Source organism: Puntigrus tetrazona, chromosome 18 (genome assembly GCF_018831695.1).
Source record: "Puntigrus tetrazona isolate hp1 chromosome 18, ASM1883169v1, whole genome shotgun sequence".
Classification (NCBI taxonomy): domain Eukaryota; kingdom Metazoa; phylum Chordata; class Actinopteri; order Cypriniformes; family Cyprinidae; genus Puntigrus; species Puntigrus tetrazona.
The window spans coordinates 1737608-1757111 of record NC_056716.1 but is presented as its reverse complement, the minus strand read 5'-3'; the positions used below and the strand labels follow the sequence as shown (position 1 = coordinate 1757111).

At 39.2% G+C, this 19504-nt stretch overlaps 4 protein-coding genes across 4 annotated transcripts; 2 read left to right on the top strand and 2 right to left on the bottom strand.

Annotated features, from left to right (window-relative positions):
* Nucleotides 1–426: 426 nt before the first annotated feature.
* ch25hl1.1 (cholesterol 25-hydroxylase like 1, tandem duplicate 1) lies at nucleotides 427–1452 on the bottom strand. The gene has a single exon (XM_043216693.1). It carries the CDS (start codon nucleotides 1382–1384, stop codon nucleotides 545–547), a length of 840 nt encoding a protein of 279 aa, XP_043072628.1. The 5' UTR covers nucleotides 1385–1452; the 3' UTR covers nucleotides 427–544.
* A 761-nt stretch (nucleotides 1453–2213) lies between these two features.
* Nucleotides 2214–9837, bottom strand: si:dkey-24l11.2 (uncharacterized protein LOC100034462 homolog). The gene is made up of 12 exons (XM_043216757.1): nucleotides 9682–9837; nucleotides 7701–8405; nucleotides 6600–6659; nucleotides 6474–6526; nucleotides 6259–6403; nucleotides 5782–6146; nucleotides 5100–5328; nucleotides 4504–4621; nucleotides 3982–4093; nucleotides 3719–3830; nucleotides 3073–3185; nucleotides 2214–2843 (listed from the first exon to the last, which is right to left on the bottom strand). The coding sequence occupies exons 1-12, from the start codon at nucleotides 9709–9711 to the stop codon at nucleotides 2771–2773; spliced, it is 2115 nt and encodes a 704-aa protein (XP_043072692.1). The 5' UTR covers nucleotides 9712–9837; the 3' UTR covers nucleotides 2214–2770.
* A 266-nt stretch (nucleotides 9838–10103) lies between these two features.
* Nucleotides 10104–13354, top strand: ch25hl1.2 (cholesterol 25-hydroxylase like 1, tandem duplicate 2). Its single transcript, XM_043264207.1, has one exon. The coding sequence runs from the start codon at nucleotides 11091–11093 to the stop codon at nucleotides 11919–11921; it is 831 nt and encodes a 276-aa protein (XP_043120142.1). The 5' UTR covers nucleotides 10104–11090; the 3' UTR covers nucleotides 11922–13354.
* Nucleotides 13355–13477: 123 nt separating this feature from the next.
* tspan3a (tetraspanin 3a) lies at nucleotides 13478–18986 on the top strand. Its single transcript, XM_043265087.1, has 7 exons — nucleotides 13478–13664; nucleotides 15295–15486; nucleotides 15757–15831; nucleotides 16202–16303; nucleotides 16382–16534; nucleotides 16624–16707; nucleotides 17979–18986. The coding sequence occupies exons 1-7, from the start codon at nucleotides 13599–13601 to the stop codon at nucleotides 18069–18071; spliced, it is 765 nt and encodes a 254-aa protein (XP_043121022.1). The 5' UTR covers nucleotides 13478–13598; the 3' UTR covers nucleotides 18072–18986.
* Nucleotides 18987–19504: the final 518 nt, after the last annotated feature.

The window sequence follows — 19504 nt, the reverse complement described above, 5'->3', positions numbered from 1 at the left end:
CTCCCTCAGCGATTTGGAGGAAAGCACTAGCTTTGAGGGTATTGAAAATACCTTCGTCTTTAAACCTCCATGGCTCAGTAATCGGGTTAGTTACCAGATATTATATCATTTTGCATAACTACTGTAAAGCTGTAAAATTTCAGACCATTGGCTGTAACTAATGCAAAGACAATCGCTGTTATGTGCTACCACCTTCTGGTTGCTGCTTATTAGAATAATCTTCAGGTTTAGATGGCCCTATATATGTCCCTGAACCATAAAACCAGTCGATGGCGTTTATTTGTAGCAAAATAAAAATTTGTCATTTTTGAGGTTATTAAGAAATTATATGCATATTTAACATTCCAAAAGAAAAGACATGCACAATAAAATATATTAAAAAAAGTTTTTTTATTAATTTCAACGATGTATAATGCCAACAAAAATACAAGAATAGAAAAATACAAGATTTATACAAGAATTTAAACGGTTTATATTTACACAGATTAATGTTTAAAACGCAGTTAAAATGTTTAAAACACAGTTTAAAACCAGAAGACGCTGTCTACTTCTCTTTATCAGTTCTCTTAGTCGGTTTCACTGTTACGCTTGTTCCAAAGAGTCTGTCCCAATGACTGAAGAAAGGTGCAAAGTTACTGCTGGGTTTCTGATGATGTATATCATGAGCCATCGCTCCTCCCAGAAGCCCAAAAGGAACCAGGTGGCCAGGCGAATAAGGCAGGTCGTAGCCGATATGGTCTTCCACAGACATCCAAATGCTGAAAACAGACAGAGTCCATATGGTCAGAGGGTGACACCTGAGAAGGATGGGATTGATGTTGCTCCAGAAGCCCACCGTCATCAGCTCCACAGCGCTGAGGTGCTGGGTGGACCAGGAGAACGGCGAGATGTAATCGTGATGGATGGCGTGGACCCACCTGTACAGGTGAGGGTTTTTGTGGTGCGCCAAGTGCCAGAAGAAGTACTGCGTGTCAAAGATGAGCAAAACACCCAACGCGCCGGAGATCAGTTCCCATACAGTTGGAGCAACTGCTGGAAGTGGAGGCGCGGGCATCACTACGTTGGTTATCAACACGGCTGGAAGAACAAACACTAGATGATTATACACCGCCGTTCCCAGAGTCTTCAGCATCATGCAGACGGTGGGATGGCGCTGCTTTTGGATCTTGTACTCGAAGAGAGGCGTCCTCTCTCCCAAGACGTCCAAGATGGCGAAGGGGACGCTGAAGGTGAAGTAGCAGGAGAAGGCGAGCAGCACTGGGAAGAACGGAGACGAGATCAGGGTGTAGTGCCGAAACAACAGGTAGTCCCACAGGGGCTGCAAGAGACGATCTGAAGCCTTGGAGGTCGGGAGCTGAAGAGCAACTTCTGTGATGTTCCACATCCTGCTGCTAGATTGAGCAAATTCGAGTGAATGCGGATGGGAATAACCCAGCCCTATTTATACTGCTGAGCCAGACTTGGACCTCCTATCAAGGCACATTCTCTTCGGTTTTCTCAGCCAGTACCCCACAACCAACCATTTCAAGACATGAAACGAGACCGCTAGTAAACAAATGTTATGCTGGATTACTTCCTTCAAATCCTGGCGCAATAGAAAAGCTTTCCCCAAAACCCCAGTCTCTCAGTCTATTTAGAGTCTGGGTTATTGAACGGATCATTTATCAAAATTTTCTGAACCTACAGCTGGTACAGTCAGATATAATACATTAAAAACTTAACTTTACTTAGACATTTAAATGTAATATTACATAAAACATAGAAAAGACCTATTATGTAGACAATAAAATTATAACAGTTTCTGCCAATTCTCCTGTTTGGTATTACCAACTAACCAAAAAACTTATTTAGCTTTAAACAATAGATCAAATGTAAGTTGTGCTATTACCAATAACATGCAAGGACCTTCTAGTACCCATAAGACAAAATAATAACAGATTACAACAGTGCTTATGCTCTGAAACCCTACTGTCTAGATGTGCGACAGAATCAATGTATGCCTATTCATGACAGTAACTTGTCTTACATTTTTTAAACAGCACCAGTTTTTAACATCATTATATACAGGAAAAGGTTTTGTTTTTTTTGGTAATTATAAAAGATTTTCAGATTCAGGGGTGTGTAAACTTATGACCAAAACTGTATGTAGTGTTTAATTAAATATTTTGCATACCTCATTCCATAACAACAACAACAACAACAACAACAAAACATCTTTTTTAATAATTTTATTTTAATTGCAATTATAGAAAATGCACAGAAATATTTTGCATTCCATATTTTGCTTATTGCACTACTACATTGTGGATATACAAGTATCCATAATTTGATTTGGTTGTATTTTGAAAAAAAAAAAAAAAATTAAGAGACAGATGTTTAGTGATGAACTGAAAATAATAATAAAATCTCACATCATAATGATTGTAACCTTTAGCATAATGACTCTTGCCTTGCATCATTTCAGGTATTTTTAAGCAATCTAAAACCAAAGATTTAATGAATTTATGCATATACAATATGTTTGTTTTCCTACAAGCAAAAAAAAAAAGAGGAGATGTACAAAAAGTGGTAGCAGTTTACATGTTATGCTGAATATATATATATATCTTTCGGATGTATTTTATCACCAATTCATTGTACACTGCAACAGTTCTTTTTTGTAAAATCATTTGAAATGAAAATGCTAAAAATGTGATTTGATGACTTAAACATGATTAGGTACCTGGCCTTGTACCACCTGATTTGCTGAAAAGAAGATCTTCTGGTATCATTAATTACTTTTTTCTTTATTCTTTTTGTTTGCCACCGTTTTACATGTATTGGCATATTTCTGACGGTCGTTCCTATAAAGAAAAATAAGATAATCAGGCAATATAGTTTACAACGTGCTGGTGCAAAAAAAACAACAGCCATATTCTAGGCTGTTAGTTTATTGTTAACTGTAAGAGTGTACATAAACTATTCAAATGAAATGTATGATATTGCAACATATGTGACAGTAGATACATGTTATACTACACTATATTTCACACTGCCACAGGGTTTATAAACTACAGGGACATCGGCACATACCTGCTCATCTTAACCTTGTTTCTACAGCCCTGTCCGCCCTCCCAGTGGCTTGTGAAGGCTGCTCTTGTCATCATACCTCCACAACTAATGCAAGGTTTGCCATTGTTGTACGACTAGAAGCAAAAAAGGAAAAAGTCAAAAATGATAAGTATATTAGAAACCAGTCAACTGGGGAGTCTAGACCCAGTCTGTGAGTTCAGATAAAAGTTGTGAAAAATCATGAAATCCCCAAAATGTTTATAAATCAAAATGATTATTTCCTAAAACCTTTCCAATATAAACACATTTAGAATTCTAAATGTTTTCATATTCTATTCAGTTAAAATATTTGAATTCTAAATCTTTTAGAGAGTATGTGCTTTAAGAAAAGTAAATTAGTTTGGTGCTGTGGAAAATCTGGATACTAAAGCATAACCAGACAAAACCCAGACTGGGAACAAACGTCTTGCGTGCTTGTTTGTCTTGGCAAAATTTGGGTCAAATCCTTTTTGCGGTGTTGTAATGTTTCCAAAAACCACTGGTTTAAACAAGCAAAAAAAAAACCCTGTCTAATTTGTCTCTAATTTCAATGCAATATCTGGGTTAAGGGGGTTTAAGGTGAAAATAATCCTCATCCAGTCAGCCGGACGGCTTTTCTCCTGCTGACCTGCTCTTTGGCACAATAACCGCAGATCATTCTGGTGGCCAGCTCCATCGGATGGTCCTGATCTTCATCATGGCACACGTCACATGGGTATGCCCGACCACAGCATGGAAATCTAGCAGAAGAGACAAATTCATTCAAGACGGCTGCCCTAAATATGAGCCAAGGGCACTTTATAGGTCAAACGAGAGGACGTGGCGGTACACAAAGCTTTCTGCTGCAAAATAAACCTCTTCCAGACCCAGAAAAATGTTCCTGGTAGTTACCTTAGCCATCGGTGACTTTGTTTGAAATGCCTGCAAGCTCCTTTATCGGGTAGAGATTTCCCTTGCTGGACCGCAGGGTCTCTGTAGCGTCGAGGGTATTGGGCAGCTGCACCTGTAAATTCAGTAAATAACAACAATTTGTTACATTTATATGCCGCTTTTCACGCTCAATGCACTTTACAGAGAGGATCGGGAATCTCCTTCAGAACATGCCTGATAACTGTGGCAATACCTCAGGACTTTTAATGAACACAGAGAGTCAGGACTTCCATTTTAAGCTAAATAAGAGGCTTTTCACAGTATAGCGGGGCAAAACTACCCACACAGACTTTTGCTGACTATACTAATGTAATAATAGCAGCAACTTTGCTGTACCAGGGGGTCTCCTGTCCTCATCTGACCAGACTTAAAACCCGGTGCCGGCGGTAAATAATCCCTCCCAGCGAGACTTGCCCCAGGACATCAGCGCACAAGAAACAAGAACTGGACAGAATCAGTGAGGATATAGGACAGGGTTCAGACCTGTCTGATTTCTGGGCTCTGGCCGAATGAACTGGAAACGTGTCGCCTCCACAGAAATGCTGAGTTTGGTATGACAGTGTTGGCAGTTTTGCTCCCAGTTTTGCCCATAAGTCAGGTTCTAGAGAAAGAGTGAGAGAACAATTGAAAGTATTATCACGTGCTTTTTCTTTTTTTTTTAAATCCTCCAAAAACAATAATGCGATGCGTTTTAACTCATGTCAAATTGTAGGGCTGAGTAAAGTGCCCCTATTATGGATTTTAAAAAATATGACCATTCATGCAGTGTGAAACACAGCTCTAAGTGAATGAAAACATCCTGCAAAGTTTTAAATCTGAAAGTGCGCTGTGTATAAAGTTATTGTCTTTCAAAAGAAAGAGTCGATTCTGAATCATTGAAACGAGTCGTTTTTAAAACGATTTCCAAGCCGTTTCATGTTGATGTTAAAATATTAAATATTAACACATTGCTCGCCCAATTGTTGGTCTTTTTGTGTTGGTTCTGAATGAACATGCAAATTCGTTCACACTACTTGCTGCTTTTATGTATATGTATAATATAAGTACATGGTGTCATCTCCAGTAAATCTTCATCAGACCTGAATTGTGTCCTCCTTGTTGCAGTTAAGGCAACCCACACTGAACACAGAGTCCTTCAGTACCAGATCAACAGGTACGACTGCGTTAAGGTCCAGGTAGCCCAAAACATCACTGTAGTGGTGCAGCATACTGGGTCTGAAGGCAGCCCTGATCCCTGCTTGACATTTCTCACACTGAGCAGTACAGGTCAGACGCCCCGACAGGGTCAGGTCAGAATCAACTTTACACCTACAAGGAGGGGCACATGTTTAAACTGCACTCTTGCATGAAGAAATAACTCTCTAAAGAAATAACTGGCTCTGGTATATTTGACATCAAGCTCGGGTGACTCAGTCGTGTTTCATATTTTATGTATTTAAAAGTATATTTTGGTGACATGAAAATGTACTACTCAGTAGGTCAGTGTATGTAGTCTGCAGAAGTGGCACTTTATGAAAGTTTTCTCTACAGATTAAAGGTGCAATAAAAAAGGTAAAGGTTTTTTTAAACAATAATAAAAATGACTATGATGATAACCATATTAGACGTTACATCCCAAAAAGGCAATAACGTTCTGTTTATTATACGCTCACACTGCAGTTATGTGCTCTTCTTCTTTCACTGCTTAAGCTTTTTAAAACCAGGTGGATTCTGCGATGAATAATCATAATGAAATGTTTAGTTTTAGTTTACTCAATTCACCTGTTGCACTTCAGGGACACCGAGATCTGTTTAGCTGCCACAGTAGCTATTTGTTCCCCCAGTTTCAGACCCAGCAGTTTGACTTCAGTTCCTTTACGTCGCTCTCTTGTTTTTATGTTCTCCACCTTCTGGCTGCCTTCCTCTCCATCACTACTGAAAGCAGTCTCGTCCTCTTCCTCCTCGTTCTCTACTCCAGCTTCATCTTGCTCTTCTTCCTCCCCCTCCTCTCCTGAAGCCACGGTGAATGACACTATGCGCTCAGGAGTGTCCGATTTCTTGGATGCGTTCTTAAAAACGGTGACCTTAATTTGCTCATAGGGCACGAACTGTATTCCAGCCCTCTCTAGGTCAACATCTTTCTTTAACTGAGAAAAGAGATTCGAGAGTAACTGATACTAGTCCATTTACTGACCATCTGATGCATACACAAATCTGATTAGAAAAGCTCCAATCTGATTGGCTGTTTTATATTCTCACCTGCCTGGCTCCCTCAGTGAAGAGTTTCTCCATACTACGGTCCAGCCAGCGCAAATACGGCCTGAAGAGCAGCTCGACTCTTCCCATCAGCTGATTAGTAGCATGTTTAGCCTTCAGCCATTCTTCTGAGGCCTTCTGAACATGTCTACGTTCACGTAAGATAAAATAAATACACTCACATCTACATGTATCTAATCAGCAACAGTTCTTCTCACCTTCCCATGACTGATGGTAAGTCCTGGTCTTCAGGGATATCCACGGTGAAAACCTATGATACGTTAGCATGTTTTAACATAGCATGTTTTAAAATCAAAATTCAGTAACATTTCAAACATACACACCTCTTGAGGGTAACGCTCAGGAAAGCTGACCATGATGTCCACTTCATTAAGATCAAATGGCTGCAAAACGGAAAATACTGTAATTATTGTCAAAACTTTTCATTAGATGTGCTTCGCATTAAATTGTATCTGTACATACAACTATAAGTCATCTGTGCATCTATATACTTGATATGTAGTAACATGCTTGCAACTGCTAATTATGAAAATGCACGAGAAACTCTTTTGCATATAGTACATAAATGGTACAAAGGTCAAAGTAACAGCGACTTAATCAAGTTGATCAAACTTCATTAGTAAATTTAGCATATAATAACAACTGTTTCCAGCATGTCAGCAAAAATTTTAAATAATTCAATTTGATCAATTTAATTCATTAAAATATTATTACCATTTAAAACAAATGTTTTAAAAGAAGACTCCACTTTTTTGGAAATAGGCTAATTCTCAAACAAGTTAATAAGCTGAGTTTTACAGTTTATGAATCTATTCAGCCGATCTCTGGGTCGGACGACAGCGCTTTTAGCATAGCTTAGCATAGATGCTAAAAGTGCTATCGCCAGATCCGTAGACTGGCTGAAAGGATTCAAAAACTGTAAAACTTATTAATTGGAGAATGAGCCTACTGCCAAAAAAAGTGTATTGTTACTTTAAAGTTACTTTTGTAGTCATCAATAAAACCTAAGCACTAATAACTGAAAATCTTTACAAATGATTACAGTACATATCTACTTTCAGGTCCACTCAGAATTGTGTATTGAGTAAATTATTCATGATTCGTTCCATTTTGTTCAATCAGCTGTATGCTACAGGATTTATGGATTGGCAAAGGATTGTCCTCACTAGTTCCTATTAATACTTTCAAGAACACCACTATTTAGCATATAGTTGGTCTTTGGTTGCTGCTCTGTACTTCAATCCACTCTGTAGTCTATACCAGGGGTGTCCAATCCTGGAGGGCCACTGTCTTGTAGACTCTCCAACACATTCACCTGAAAGTTTCTAGCAAGAAGACCTTCTGAAGACCTTGATTTGCTGGTTTGAGAGAAACTCTGCAAGTAACAGGTTTGGACACCCCTGGTCCATGCAATAAGTGTTTACCCAGTCAGGGTCTGTGGCTTGAACCGTCACTCTATAGTAGATCAGCTGTCCGTCTTCTCGCTCCTGCACGATGAGTTTGTCTTTGGGAAATCTCTTCGTGAGCTGAGCGATCTCAGTGGCTCTCAGCTGCTTGCAAACCTCGTCAGTGAGATCAGCCAGTTTGACCTGCTCTTGACTTTTAGCTGGACGTGTGGCCGGAGCAGAAGGCCTGAAGCTGCTCCTCTCTTTAGGGCCGTGAGGCTGGTCCTCCACGGGTGGAAATTGCTGTGGATGCAAGAAGCGACAACGGTCCTCCATTGCACAAAACCCAGACAGGAAGTAGCGGCAGGGTCGTCTGATTCTCTCTTGCTTTACAGGAGCAGTTCTGTGGCTGGACGGGGGCAGAACCTCTATACCAGACTGTCCGTTTTCACTCCTTTGCTGCCGTGGGTCTAATGGGTGACCATCCGTACTTCCTTCTTTCTCTTTGAGAGTCGTACCGTTCTCTTCATCATTGTGTGCACTCGCAGCTCTTTGATGAAGAAATCGGCACCTTTTCCCATAATAGCATCGCCTGCCCTGAGAGTAGAAGCGACACAGTTGCTGCACCTGACCGGACTTCTGCGAAGTGTCCTTACTGCTAATCTCGGTATTTTGGCTTGAGCTGTCATTTTCAACGTCAGCTGACACGGATGTAGAGGCCGGTTCATCCTCAGCACCCAATGACTGTGAAATAAATCCAACAGCATGAAAACATCTGTTATATGACAACAAACTCACATGAACAGTGTTTTTTAAAGCACCAAAAATGTATTTTGTATTTAAATCCTAACTATGAATGTTAGTTTTTTTGCCACAATGTTTCAATTATTTAACTATAAAACATTAGCTTATTTGCGTATAGAGCCACTTGCATAATATTCAGCTGAAAATATCAGAATATCAGCTTAAAACCTGATTAACATGATTAGTGTCATATCGTACCTTAAAATACCATGGGTTTCCCTGTAAATATGCTACATCTGAAAGTGAACATTGAACACACTCACAACCAGCATTTACTGCTACTGACTAAAAGTCCATCTTTTAGGTTTGTTTCAGTGAACTTTCACAATACAGATTTGATAGCTTTTAAAACACTTTAAAGGTGCATTTGGTATGCAGCACAAATTGCTGATTTGATCAGTGGTTCTCTCTCTCTCTATATATACATACATATATATATATATATATATATATATATATATATATATATATATATATATATATGTGTGTGTGTGTGTGTGTGTGTGTGTGTGTGTGTGAAGAGTTCAGATGCAAAGCCTAGGCATTCTTTCAGGCTTTTACCATTTGTTCACTTTAATTGCATAGAAAAGGAACTACAGATTGTCATTAGAATAAAATTACTGAACCTAAACATGAAGCCTGATAAAAATGCTCACATTAAAATAACATTTCAAACGGCATTTGCATTTGAACTCTTCATATATAATTCAATTGATTACAGATTAAACATAGGATTTCACGTTTATGAATTAATGTAATGATATTACAGTTTTGAACAGCAGGTGCCGCCAGCCCTTGATGTTTCGAGCTCAAATGATTTCGAAACAAGATCAGTCGATTCACAATTTCAATAAGCCAAAGTTAATTTCTCTTATCGCTCACTTTACATTAGATACACACTAACACGTTCAACAGGTTTTTTTAATTCATGCTTTAATAATAAAATCATCTTAAATTAACCACATCCAACTGATTCACTATAAAGATTCGATTCCTAATTCATTGGCGAATCGAACATTTGTAGCACGCGCAGTGCGATCAGGAAGTACAGTTAAACCTAAAGTTTGGCTGTTTTAAATACGTTACTATGTTGGTTTGGTTTACTTATGTTGGCGTTTAGGTGGACTGGAACTGACAATGTTGTTCTGAATTAAAACTCTGATCAAAATTGCTGGTGGAAATATTTGTGGTGGATGAACAGACGTTCGCCACTAACCTGCACCACATCCGCACTTTCTGACTCCATTAGATCGGATAGCACACCTTGTAGTCACTGTAAACTCTCCAGTGCCTCAGTACTTATAGATGTCGCTCTGTCTCAGTACGTTTACGTTTATGTTAGCATAAACATGCGATATTCTAAGATTTGGTGGCATACGTTAGGTATGTTATGAAATGCGACACGTACTTCCTCCAGGGGGCGCTTTGCTGGCTCACAAAGTCGAATTCTTCCTTCATCCGCGTTCAAATATTAAAACGATTCATGTATTTTTGGAGACATTTCTACACTGAAAAGTGTAATCGTTTTAATCTATTAACTAATACCTGATATGTCAAAACGAAAAGTGAAAATCTGCTCAAGCTACCAGCACTAAATGGCTTTTTAAAAAGCTTTACGATGTAATCGTGAAGGCCTGTAATTGGTCCAACCTGACCAGCGCGGAGGAAAGTAACATGCACCACGTGACACCATTAGCGCTATACCTCGGTATCGTTCTGGAAAAGGTGCGTTTCTTTCTGGGGCTATGAGGCTGGTCCTGTGGATGCCAAAGCGGTCTTACACTGCACGAAATCGATACAGGAAGTAACGACAGGAACGTCTGGCTCTCTTTTGCTTTACAGGATCAGTTTTGTGGCCGAATGTGGGCGGATGCTCCTCTGTACCAGACTGGCTGCTGTCACTCGAATGCTGCTGTGTGGGTCTGATGCGTGACCGTCCACATTTCTTTCTTTTTCTTTGTGAACTGTACTATTCTCTCTCTTTCGTTCCGCCTGCAGCTCTCTGATGAAGAAAGCGGCACTTTTTCCTGTAATAGCATCATCATCAGTGTAGAGACGGCACGATTGCTACACCTGCCTGGCCTCATAATTAAATAATTTACTTCGGAATATTATCAGTGAGACATTTTAATATTCATTGATTTCTAAATACACATTAAAGAATTGCATATCATACCTGACCAATTAGAGACAGCGTATGGGCCAAAGCCACGCCCGCTAAACGCAAGCTATGCTAATCACCATTCTATTCGCTGATTTTTTTTCCGTCGTTTGACTCAGACGCCTTCGACGCCCTCTTGCGTCACGGAGTGAAAAGACAACAGGGCATGTCCGGACAAGAAATAAATGCACATCCCGACTGTCTCAAACACAGCTTTTATTTCTAGAATGCAAATAAATATATGCATTGCATTGTAAAAGTAATGTGTACATACACCCCTCAGACGCCTAAATAATTAAGAGTCAAAATAAAGCTATAAATATTTCAGTACAAAGCCATTAGATACCAGGCAGGCTACCTGAGCCACATGGAACATCAAGGACAGGGGATCATTTACAAAGCCAAATTATTTTAAGTTGTATTTGCTGCTTTTAAAACAAGATATAGCCGCTCAGTTACCGAAAATGACACTAGGTCAGGCGTTTGAGGCAATTTGGAAGACCTTCCAGTCAAAAGACTCAGTTTTGCAGCCTTTGTGGGACTACTTTCGACTGAACCACTCTGAGACTCTTCGGTCTCCTCTCTTTCCTGTGATTCTGACCGTAGCGTCCTATTTTGTTCTTTGCCTACCCTACCTAGTCTGCGACATCATGGGAAAGAAGTGGCCGGCTATTAACCGGTACAAGATCCAGCCCGGCAAGATGCCCACAACTGCAATGCTCCTTCACTGCAGCGGAGTGACTCTTTATAATCACATCCTTCTGGTGTTTCCTGCAGCAGTAGCTCAGTGGATGTGGAGACCTCCTGTTCCCCTTCCTGAACAAGCACCTACATTGCTGGAGCTTGCAGGTGGGGTGACCGGAAACCTTCTTCTTTTTGACTTGCAGTATTTTATCTGGCACTTTTTGCATCATAAGATCCGCTGGCTGTATGTGACTTTCCATGCTATCCACCATAATTATTCGGCCCCGTTTGCTCTGGCCACACAGTGCCTTGGTGGATGGGAGTTGGTGACGGTGGGCTTCTGGACCACGCTCAACCCCATTATGTTCAGGTGTCATCTGCTCACCACCTGGATGTTCATGGTGGTCCACGTCTATGTGTCGATAGAAGACCACTGCGGATATGATTTCCCTTGGTCCACGTCTCGTTTGATCCCATTTGGTGTTTATGGAGGTCCGAGCAAGCACGATGTGCACCACCAGAAACCTAATACTAACTTTGCGCCCCATTTTAGCCACTGGGATAAACTGTTCGGCACTCATGCTGATTTCAGCTTTGCTAAAACTCAGTGATGAACATACATGCGTGTAAATATTACATTTGCATGTTTGGTTACTTCAGGCAGAGCTTAAATAACGCAGAACTTATAACTTAAGTTTTTGCTGTGAATGTACTTTTTTATAGGAATAGTATTAAAATCGTTATTTGAGCGCATGAAAAATGTCAAGGCAAATCATTTAAAATGATTATAGTATAGGCTAATTTGCATATTGTAGGCATAGGTATAATTATAAACTACTAAAAACAAGTACAAATCAGTTGTTTTTTTTCTAGCCTTTTACCATTGTGAAGGAAATCAAATCTTGTATCTATTTTATTTAAATTGAGAACCATATACAGACAAAACTCTACATTATACCAGTTTATTCAATTAGGAAACAACTTTAGCTTTATTATATTAGCGATTAAAATTTAGTTTTACATAGGCTATGATACATTCACACCGTTTTAAATTAACAAGAAAAAATTCATTTAGTCTATTATTTTTAAGCTTGATTATTTTCTGACCTTTTATGATTTATCACCGTAGAAGTGATTTTTCAAAGACTTTTAGAGCATGTTTTATAAGAAAATATAATTTCAGTCTTTCTTCTTACAATTTTGCTTCACTCAATGTATTACTTGCTGTTGCTTTGTAATTATTGGTGAAATTGACTAGCAATTTGTTAATGTTTTCTTTTATTGTTACTTTTCTTTTAATTTCTTTTTTTAGTGATTGTGGATTTATTTGTTTGGTTCCAAACTGTGGCACAACATAAAATGTGAGACAAAATTATATTATATATATATATTTATTTATTTTTTTCTCTTAATCTATGAAACAGGTGTGGAAAGGAAAATATGTAAATTACGATATTTCTGATTATTTTTGTTCTTCCTACGTAATAGAAAGACACCAGCCAAGCATAAAGGCTCAAAAGTGAATTTTCACAAGAGGAAGTTGTTTTTTTGCATACGCTTGTGAACTCAAAAATAGATCACCGCGGAGTCACATCTCTGAATCTCTCTGTCGTGAATATTTTCTGTATTGCTTTTCGAGGCTACATTTAATATCAGAACGTTTGTTGCTTATTTCATGGCCTGGTTAACCTTGAAAGCCTGCCTGCAGTCTTCGATGAGCTCCAGCCATGTGTTGGGTGTACGCATAGGCTTGCTATTGATCTGATCGATCGTGATTATGCAATTCAGTGATGTAACAGCAGGTGTCAGTAAAGAGATGACTTGCTTAAATCCCATTGTGTAACTATCTTGCATGTAACCCTTTACTTTCTATATACAAAAAGTGCGCTGTTGTGAACAGCAACAAAAACGGTGTCGTTTTGCAGCTTTAAAAAAATGGTAGTTATGGTAAAATAGTTATGTAAAATAGTATTTTATGAGGAAAATGTGAGTGGTGCGAAACGTGTAATGCTTTGCTGAAACCAGCGCTACTAATAAAAGCCTATTATAGCGTATTCAAATGTGTGTGTCTCCGTTATTTCCTTCATGAAGGCCGCGGTCGAGTTATCGGTGGCCGTCGAGGTTTTTGTGGGAGTTCGTCCGTTGGCCGCCGCGTGGCGCTGTTCCCGGCTCGGACTCGGAACACAGCAGTGGTATGGCAGCCAGGAAACGGACAGCCATCTTATAATCCGCAGCCAGTTTGTAATATTTGCGACTCAAACGGCTTTTTTCCCCCCCTCCGTCGTTTGATGATGGGGCAGTGCGGAATCACGTCGTCTAAAACCGTTTTGGTGTTCCTGAACCTGATATTTTGGGTAAGTCGGAGGTGCTCGGGACTGAATTTGGGAGTGCGTCAGTGTTGTCAGATGGACACAGTCAGGTGTCGAGCAGCTGCATTGTTACACACTCCTTTAAAGCGCCAATGCGTTTGTAAAACCTGCTAAATGCGTGCGTGTTTCGCTATGTTTAATGTGCCTGCTGTGTTTATATTGCGTTATTTGAAAAACCGCTCGTTGTTGTGTATTGCGGTGTTTGTTTACATATTTCCTGCAGTGTTATATACTTCTAGATTGATCTCTGCAATGCCTAATAGACATCGACTGCGTAAGATTAGTGTCTTTTAGCTTTAAATATGCCTGCGTGGATCGGCGAGTCACCCTCATTGTTTTGCTTGGCCCCAGAGCAGGTTCTGTTGTGTTGTTTGACATGTTAAACCTATTCCTCCTCAGGTAATTCCTTTTTTGGAAACTCTATATTAATTCGGAAGGAGTCTTGAAGGATAAGGCTAATAGAGATTGATCTGTCGTCACGCAATACAACAAAGACTGCCTTTTTAAAACACAGTTCTCATTGACTCAAATGTGAAACATTTTAATTTTCTACAGATTATTTCCTTTTAATAGCCCTGTAATATTGTTTTACGGTGCATTCAAGTAGTAATGAGTAATAAAAAGGTTTGGCGTGTATCCAGACAAATAAAAAGTAATAAAAGCATTTTAATTTAATAAGCGGATTTTATGCAAGTTATATTTTTTGAACTTTATGAATCCACATTTTAAAGAAATCAGTCAACAATTCAACGACCCGTTCATAAATAGCATTCACAAGGGCATTGGTGGCACTCATTATAACATTACTGTTTAGTTTTATTATTTTTTATTTTTTTACCATTATACACTTACACATTTGAAACTTCAGAAAAACAATTTTTTTATAGCAAGTGAATGAAGACATCACAATTATGTATGAAATAAAATATTGAATGCATAATTAAAAATTATTACAGTAGTAGTAAAATAAAATAAAAAATCTGTAATATTGGCCAGAATAGGCACTAGTCTGTATGTGCAAATGGTGTTTACACACTCGCGTTTGACTGAACTAAGGGCATTAGTAGCAAAGTTTCACATTTAAGACCTAAACTGAGCTATCAGACCTGTATAAACACTACGCCGCCTATCAGCTGGATTTTCTTGTCTGTGTTTGTTTGATTAATCTCTTTAATCTGAATGAAGTTTAAAGTCTCCACCTGACAGAGGTAGTGTGACACCATCCTGTTCTTTTTTTAGGAATCGGACTGCTTTATTAAATCTGTGTTCATCAGGTCAGAGCCTGAGAGCTGTACTAAACCGATTCATAGGGGGTTTATGGTGCACATGTGAGTGGGGAAGACTAAAACCTTTTTTAAAAACCTTTTTTTTGCAAAGCGGTGGTCTGTGGGGGACCCAGAGCCTGTCTGGTTTCCTTAAGATGATAATTATCCACATTACTGTATGTTGACCTTTTAATTTTGGCTGATTTTCAGTCATTCTTAGACTTAAAAGTCAAAGTCACGTGGACTTGTGTTTGGTTCTAAACACTTATCCTCAGTCGCCTTAACTCTTGGCATGAACTCGCATCATATCTGCTTTCGTGTAACCTACCCTCTTATTTATCTCTTTATAGGCAGCTGCTGGCATTCTCTGCTATGTTGGAGCCTACGTGTTCATCACGTATGATGACTATGACCATTTCTTTGAGGACGTGTACACCCTGATCCCAGCCGTTGTCATTATCGCGGTCGGAGCGCTGTTGTTCATCATTGGCCTGATCGGATGCTGTGCCACCATTCGAGAGAGCCGCTGCGGTCTGGCCACGGTTAGCGAACTGTTATGTTTCCAGCACCGCCTTATAGTGTTTTTCTTCAATGCTTTCATCCACCATTAAATGAAACAAAAGCCATAGTAAAGAAATGTTACAAAAGACTTCAAATGGAAGAAAATATATGACGGTTTTCGTAAGAATGTTAAGCAGCACAGCTGTTTTCAACATTGATGATAAACAAGCTGAAATGATAATGGAGAGTTTTTCATTGTTCTTACGTCTTGATCCGCTGAAACCTCATTTCCTTGCACCTGTCTTTTGCAGTTTGTCATCATTCTTATGCTGGTGTTTGTAACTGAGGTGGTTGTGGTGGTTCTCGGCTATATTTACAGAGCAAAGGTGAGTCCTGCATTCAAAGGAAGTCAATATTTATAGAAATAGGAGTGCCTGCATCTCTTTTGTTCTTAAATGAAAGCTCTTCTCACTTTGTGAGTCGAACACCGTAATGCCTGGCTTGCATTGGACAGGTCTGTTGTATAATAGTGCCGTATCGACTACAAAAACGTGTCTTGTACGTAAAAAATGAATGTTAGGGTAAGAAATAAGAGGACAACGTTAATTAAAAAAAAGCTAATTGAATGTCTTGCTTAAAGTAAGAATCTGACTTAAAATATAACATGTATATTTCATGAGGTTTTTAAGAAATTGCCCTTATAAAGGAAAAAAATCCCTTTGATATCAATTAATTGGGGCTAATTTGTGTTTGTAGGTGGAAGACGGGGTCAATCATTCCATCCAGAAGGTGTATGATGAATACAACGGCACCAACACGGATGCTCCCAGCCGCGCGATTGACTACGTGCAGAGACAGGTAGGTAGTCAGGTGTACAGAATGGTATTGCATCGTTACCCCGACCCTAATAGTAAAATCACCATAATGTCCTCGAAGCTCCACTGCTGTGGCATCACCAACTACTCGGACTGGAAGAACACGCGCTGGTTTAAGGAGTCGAGGAACAACAGTGTGCCACTGAGCTGCTGCAAACCCAACGTGAACAACTGCACCGGCTCCCTGTCCCGTCCCGGAGACCTCTACCCCGAGGTGAGAGACGCTTGAGATGCGTGCGCCCGTAGCCGATGAAGCAAAGAAGCCTTCACGTGACTCCAAATGTATCTGTTGAATCTTCTTAGGGATGCGAAGCCCTGGTTGTGAAGAAACTGAAAGAGATTATGATGTACGTTATCTGGGCCGCTCTCACGTTTGCTGCAATTCAGGTAAGCTCTTCAGATTTTTGTTCATTTCTAGTGCAGTTTCAGTGTTATTAGTCATGAAAATGCATAAATTAAGGTTTCCCAAACCCGAGGTTTGTGAGTTGATGAAATGATTGCCGTGTGATAATTGTGATATAGCTTAGTGCTGTTATAAAAAAGGCTGCAGTGTAGTGTAAAGTCTGCTGCGCTGTGTGTCAGAGTGAAACGTGGCACTGTTCACGTGAGCACCTCATTAATCGGTGTATTCGGTGTCTGGCTGCTTCTCGGTTTACAGTAAATCCAGCCAGCTTCATTTTGGCACGCAGTGCGGTACGCGTTCTGTGTGCCACATTTAATTTATTTATACATTTGCATAATTTACAGTATTTCTGTGGACAGAAGTTTCAGTATTCATTATTCAATATTCCACTTAAAGAAAAGCTAGAGTCTCTGAATGGTTAAAACATGAATCGGTAATTAATTAGCTTGGAATTCTATTGAACGACATTTTAATTTTTAAAAAAATCTTTTTTATCTTATTTGCATGTCATAGAAGCTTTAACCAACATCAAAGAACCATGAAAATATGAATGCGTAGTTAATATTAACTTCATAAGGGGTACTTCAAGTAGCTGTTTTCTGTTTGGGTTGGGCTGACAAAAAAAAAAGAGCTTGGTTTAGACTGAATCAACAGTGCAGGGCTGTGCTGAGTCTCTTTTGTCCCCGTCAGACAGCACTCGGGCGGCGTCAGTATGTGCTTTTGTTGCCCTGTAGCTGCTGAATCATAGACTTTGACATTCATACTGTTCCAAATACCCTCTGGGGCGTAAAGGCAAATAAGACAGCGTCTTGGCAAACCCAGCACATGCCCGGGACTTACACATGGTTACTGACTCAGTCTGCATGAATTAACAAGCAAGAACCGGGGCAGTAGGTTAGGTTGTTCTTGGCAAACTTGCATAAATTACACCAGATGTTCTTCCGTTTCCTTTTTTTTTTTTCCCCTTCATTGTCTGAATTTACTGATTAAATTCCCCGGCGCCAGTAGTTAACCTCTCTCTTTTGTAGAGCGCTGTTGTATATGACGTTAACACGCACTTTTTTTGTCCACATTTTTTTAATCATCTGTTGAAGATACAGATATTTTACTTCGTGGGGTTTTTTTTTGGTTGTTGTTTTAACTTTCATACTTGTATACTTACCAAGGCTGCATTTATTCGATTAAATATACAAAAAACAATGATAGTGTTAAATAACTGAGTTTTAAATGAAACCCAACTTTGTTTTTCCTCCAGATGCTGGGAATGCTGTGCGCTTGTGTGGTGCTGTGTCGCAGAAGCCGAGACCCGGCTTACGAGCTCCTCATCACCGGAGGGACGTATGCATGAAAACACCTAGCAGACAGACTCTCTCTCTTTTCATGCACACACACACACACACACACACTGGGCTCAGGGTTCTGTCGGCGTGAGGGGGCACACTTGGATACGCCCAATCTATCTCTTTCTACACACCTTACACAGGGTTTGCTCACACGTTGCACTGGTGATGGGTGAAACAAAAGCGCATACTATTTATTTATACAGTACACGTCACTGAAAATGACCGCGTTTTAATTCAAACCTTTGCTTTTCTCTCAAAGGCATCGGGCCAGACTGCAAAATGGCAGACGGCCCGTTTTTAATCCCGTTGAGAAGACTTTAACACACAATAAAAGTGAACATTTTCTCTTCCTTGTCTCTATTATATGGAGTGGAAGATGCAGATATCGTATGGAATAATATGTGGAATGTATGCTTTCCTCATTTGTTAGTTTGCACTATGTGTACGGTTTAGTTATATATTACAAATACCAAGATGGTAAAACGGTTGGGATGGGGAAATGCTTTGGACTCGTGGTTTCCCGCTGTCTCGGATGTCACCCATCACCAGTCCGCTGCTCGGGGACAGTGGCAGTGTGAGAGACGGGTCTGGGTTGACCACACAAGATTGATCGGCATTGTGGGTACAGCGAAATGTTCACAACTGGGTTTCACATGTAAAGTATAAAGAGGTTTGGGGGATGCTCTAGACGCACTACCTGCCATTTACTGAACTCTTTATCTTCGTTTTCTCCTTTTTCCATTGCTTACGGTGTGAACATTACTAGTCTAGTAATATATAGAGTTTAAAGTTAGTTTGGATAACACGTAGGTATGTCAAACTGGTCAACAGTGTATTATTTCAGAGGAATGTACATAGGGAGGAAAAATGGTGAAATAAGCTTGTAATTTCGAAATTAAAATAAATGTTTCATAAGTTGACACCTGTTGTTGCATTTCTTTGACTCAAGTACTTTTTTGGTTCATCTGCCATTGCTACAAAATTCTGTAATATGTAAAAATAATTAAAATAAAAATGTATAAATAAACTAATATTTTTAATTACAATTTACAATAGCTGCTTTCTATTTTAATATTTTATTTATAATTTATTACTGTTGATAAAGCATTTAGCAGCCATTTCATCCAGTCCGAGACACTTATTTATCACTTTATTTTTGTGGAAATCCATTTTTAAAATAGATGAACAAAAAGTTGAAAAGCCTAAAAATAAAGCCTAATAAATACCTCTCTCTCTCTCTCTCTCTCTCTCTCTCTCTCTCTCTCTCTCTCTCTCTATATATATATATATATATAAAATTTGTAGAGTATATACACCAATAGGCCACATTTACACTCAGAAATGAATATTAAAAGAAAAAAATAAGTGTCTCTAAACAGTCATCTATTTTTGCATTTCAGATAGGTTTTTTTTTTTTTTTTTTGTAACAACATTTTGA

Bases quoted from the DNA above. Each gene is read 5' to 3' on its own strand.
- ch25hl1.2 (XM_043264207.1), top strand. From the start codon at position 11,091: ATGACACTAGGTCAGGCGTTTGAGGCAATTTGGAAGACCTTCCAGTCA.
- ch25hl1.1 (XM_043216693.1), bottom strand. From the start codon at position 1,384: ATGTGGAACATCACAGAAGTTGCTCTTCAGCTCCCGACCTCCAAGGCT.
- tspan3a (XM_043265087.1), top strand. From the start codon at position 13,599: ATGATGGGGCAGTGCGGAATCACGTCGTCTAAAACCGTTTTGGTGTTC. The intron at 15,487-15,756 runs GTTAGCGAACTG...TGTCTTTTGCAG, and splicing joins GCCGCTGCGGTCTGGCCACG to TTTGTCATCATTCTTATGCT. The intron at 16,708-17,978 runs GTAAGCTCTTCA...TTTTTCCTCCAG, and splicing joins TCACGTTTGCTGCAATTCAG to ATGCTGGGAATGCTGTGCGC.
- si:dkey-24l11.2 (XM_043216757.1), bottom strand. From the start codon at position 9,711: ATGGAGTCAGAAAGTGCGGATGTGGTGCAG. The intron at 6,147-6,258 runs GTGAGAATATAA...CTCTTTTCTCAG, and splicing joins TCACTGAGGGAGCCAGGCAG to TTAAAGAAAGATGTTGACCT. The intron at 4,094-4,503 runs GTCTGAACCCTG...CTGAATTTACAG, and splicing joins AGAGCCCAGAAATCAGACAG to GTGCAGCTGCCCAATACCCT.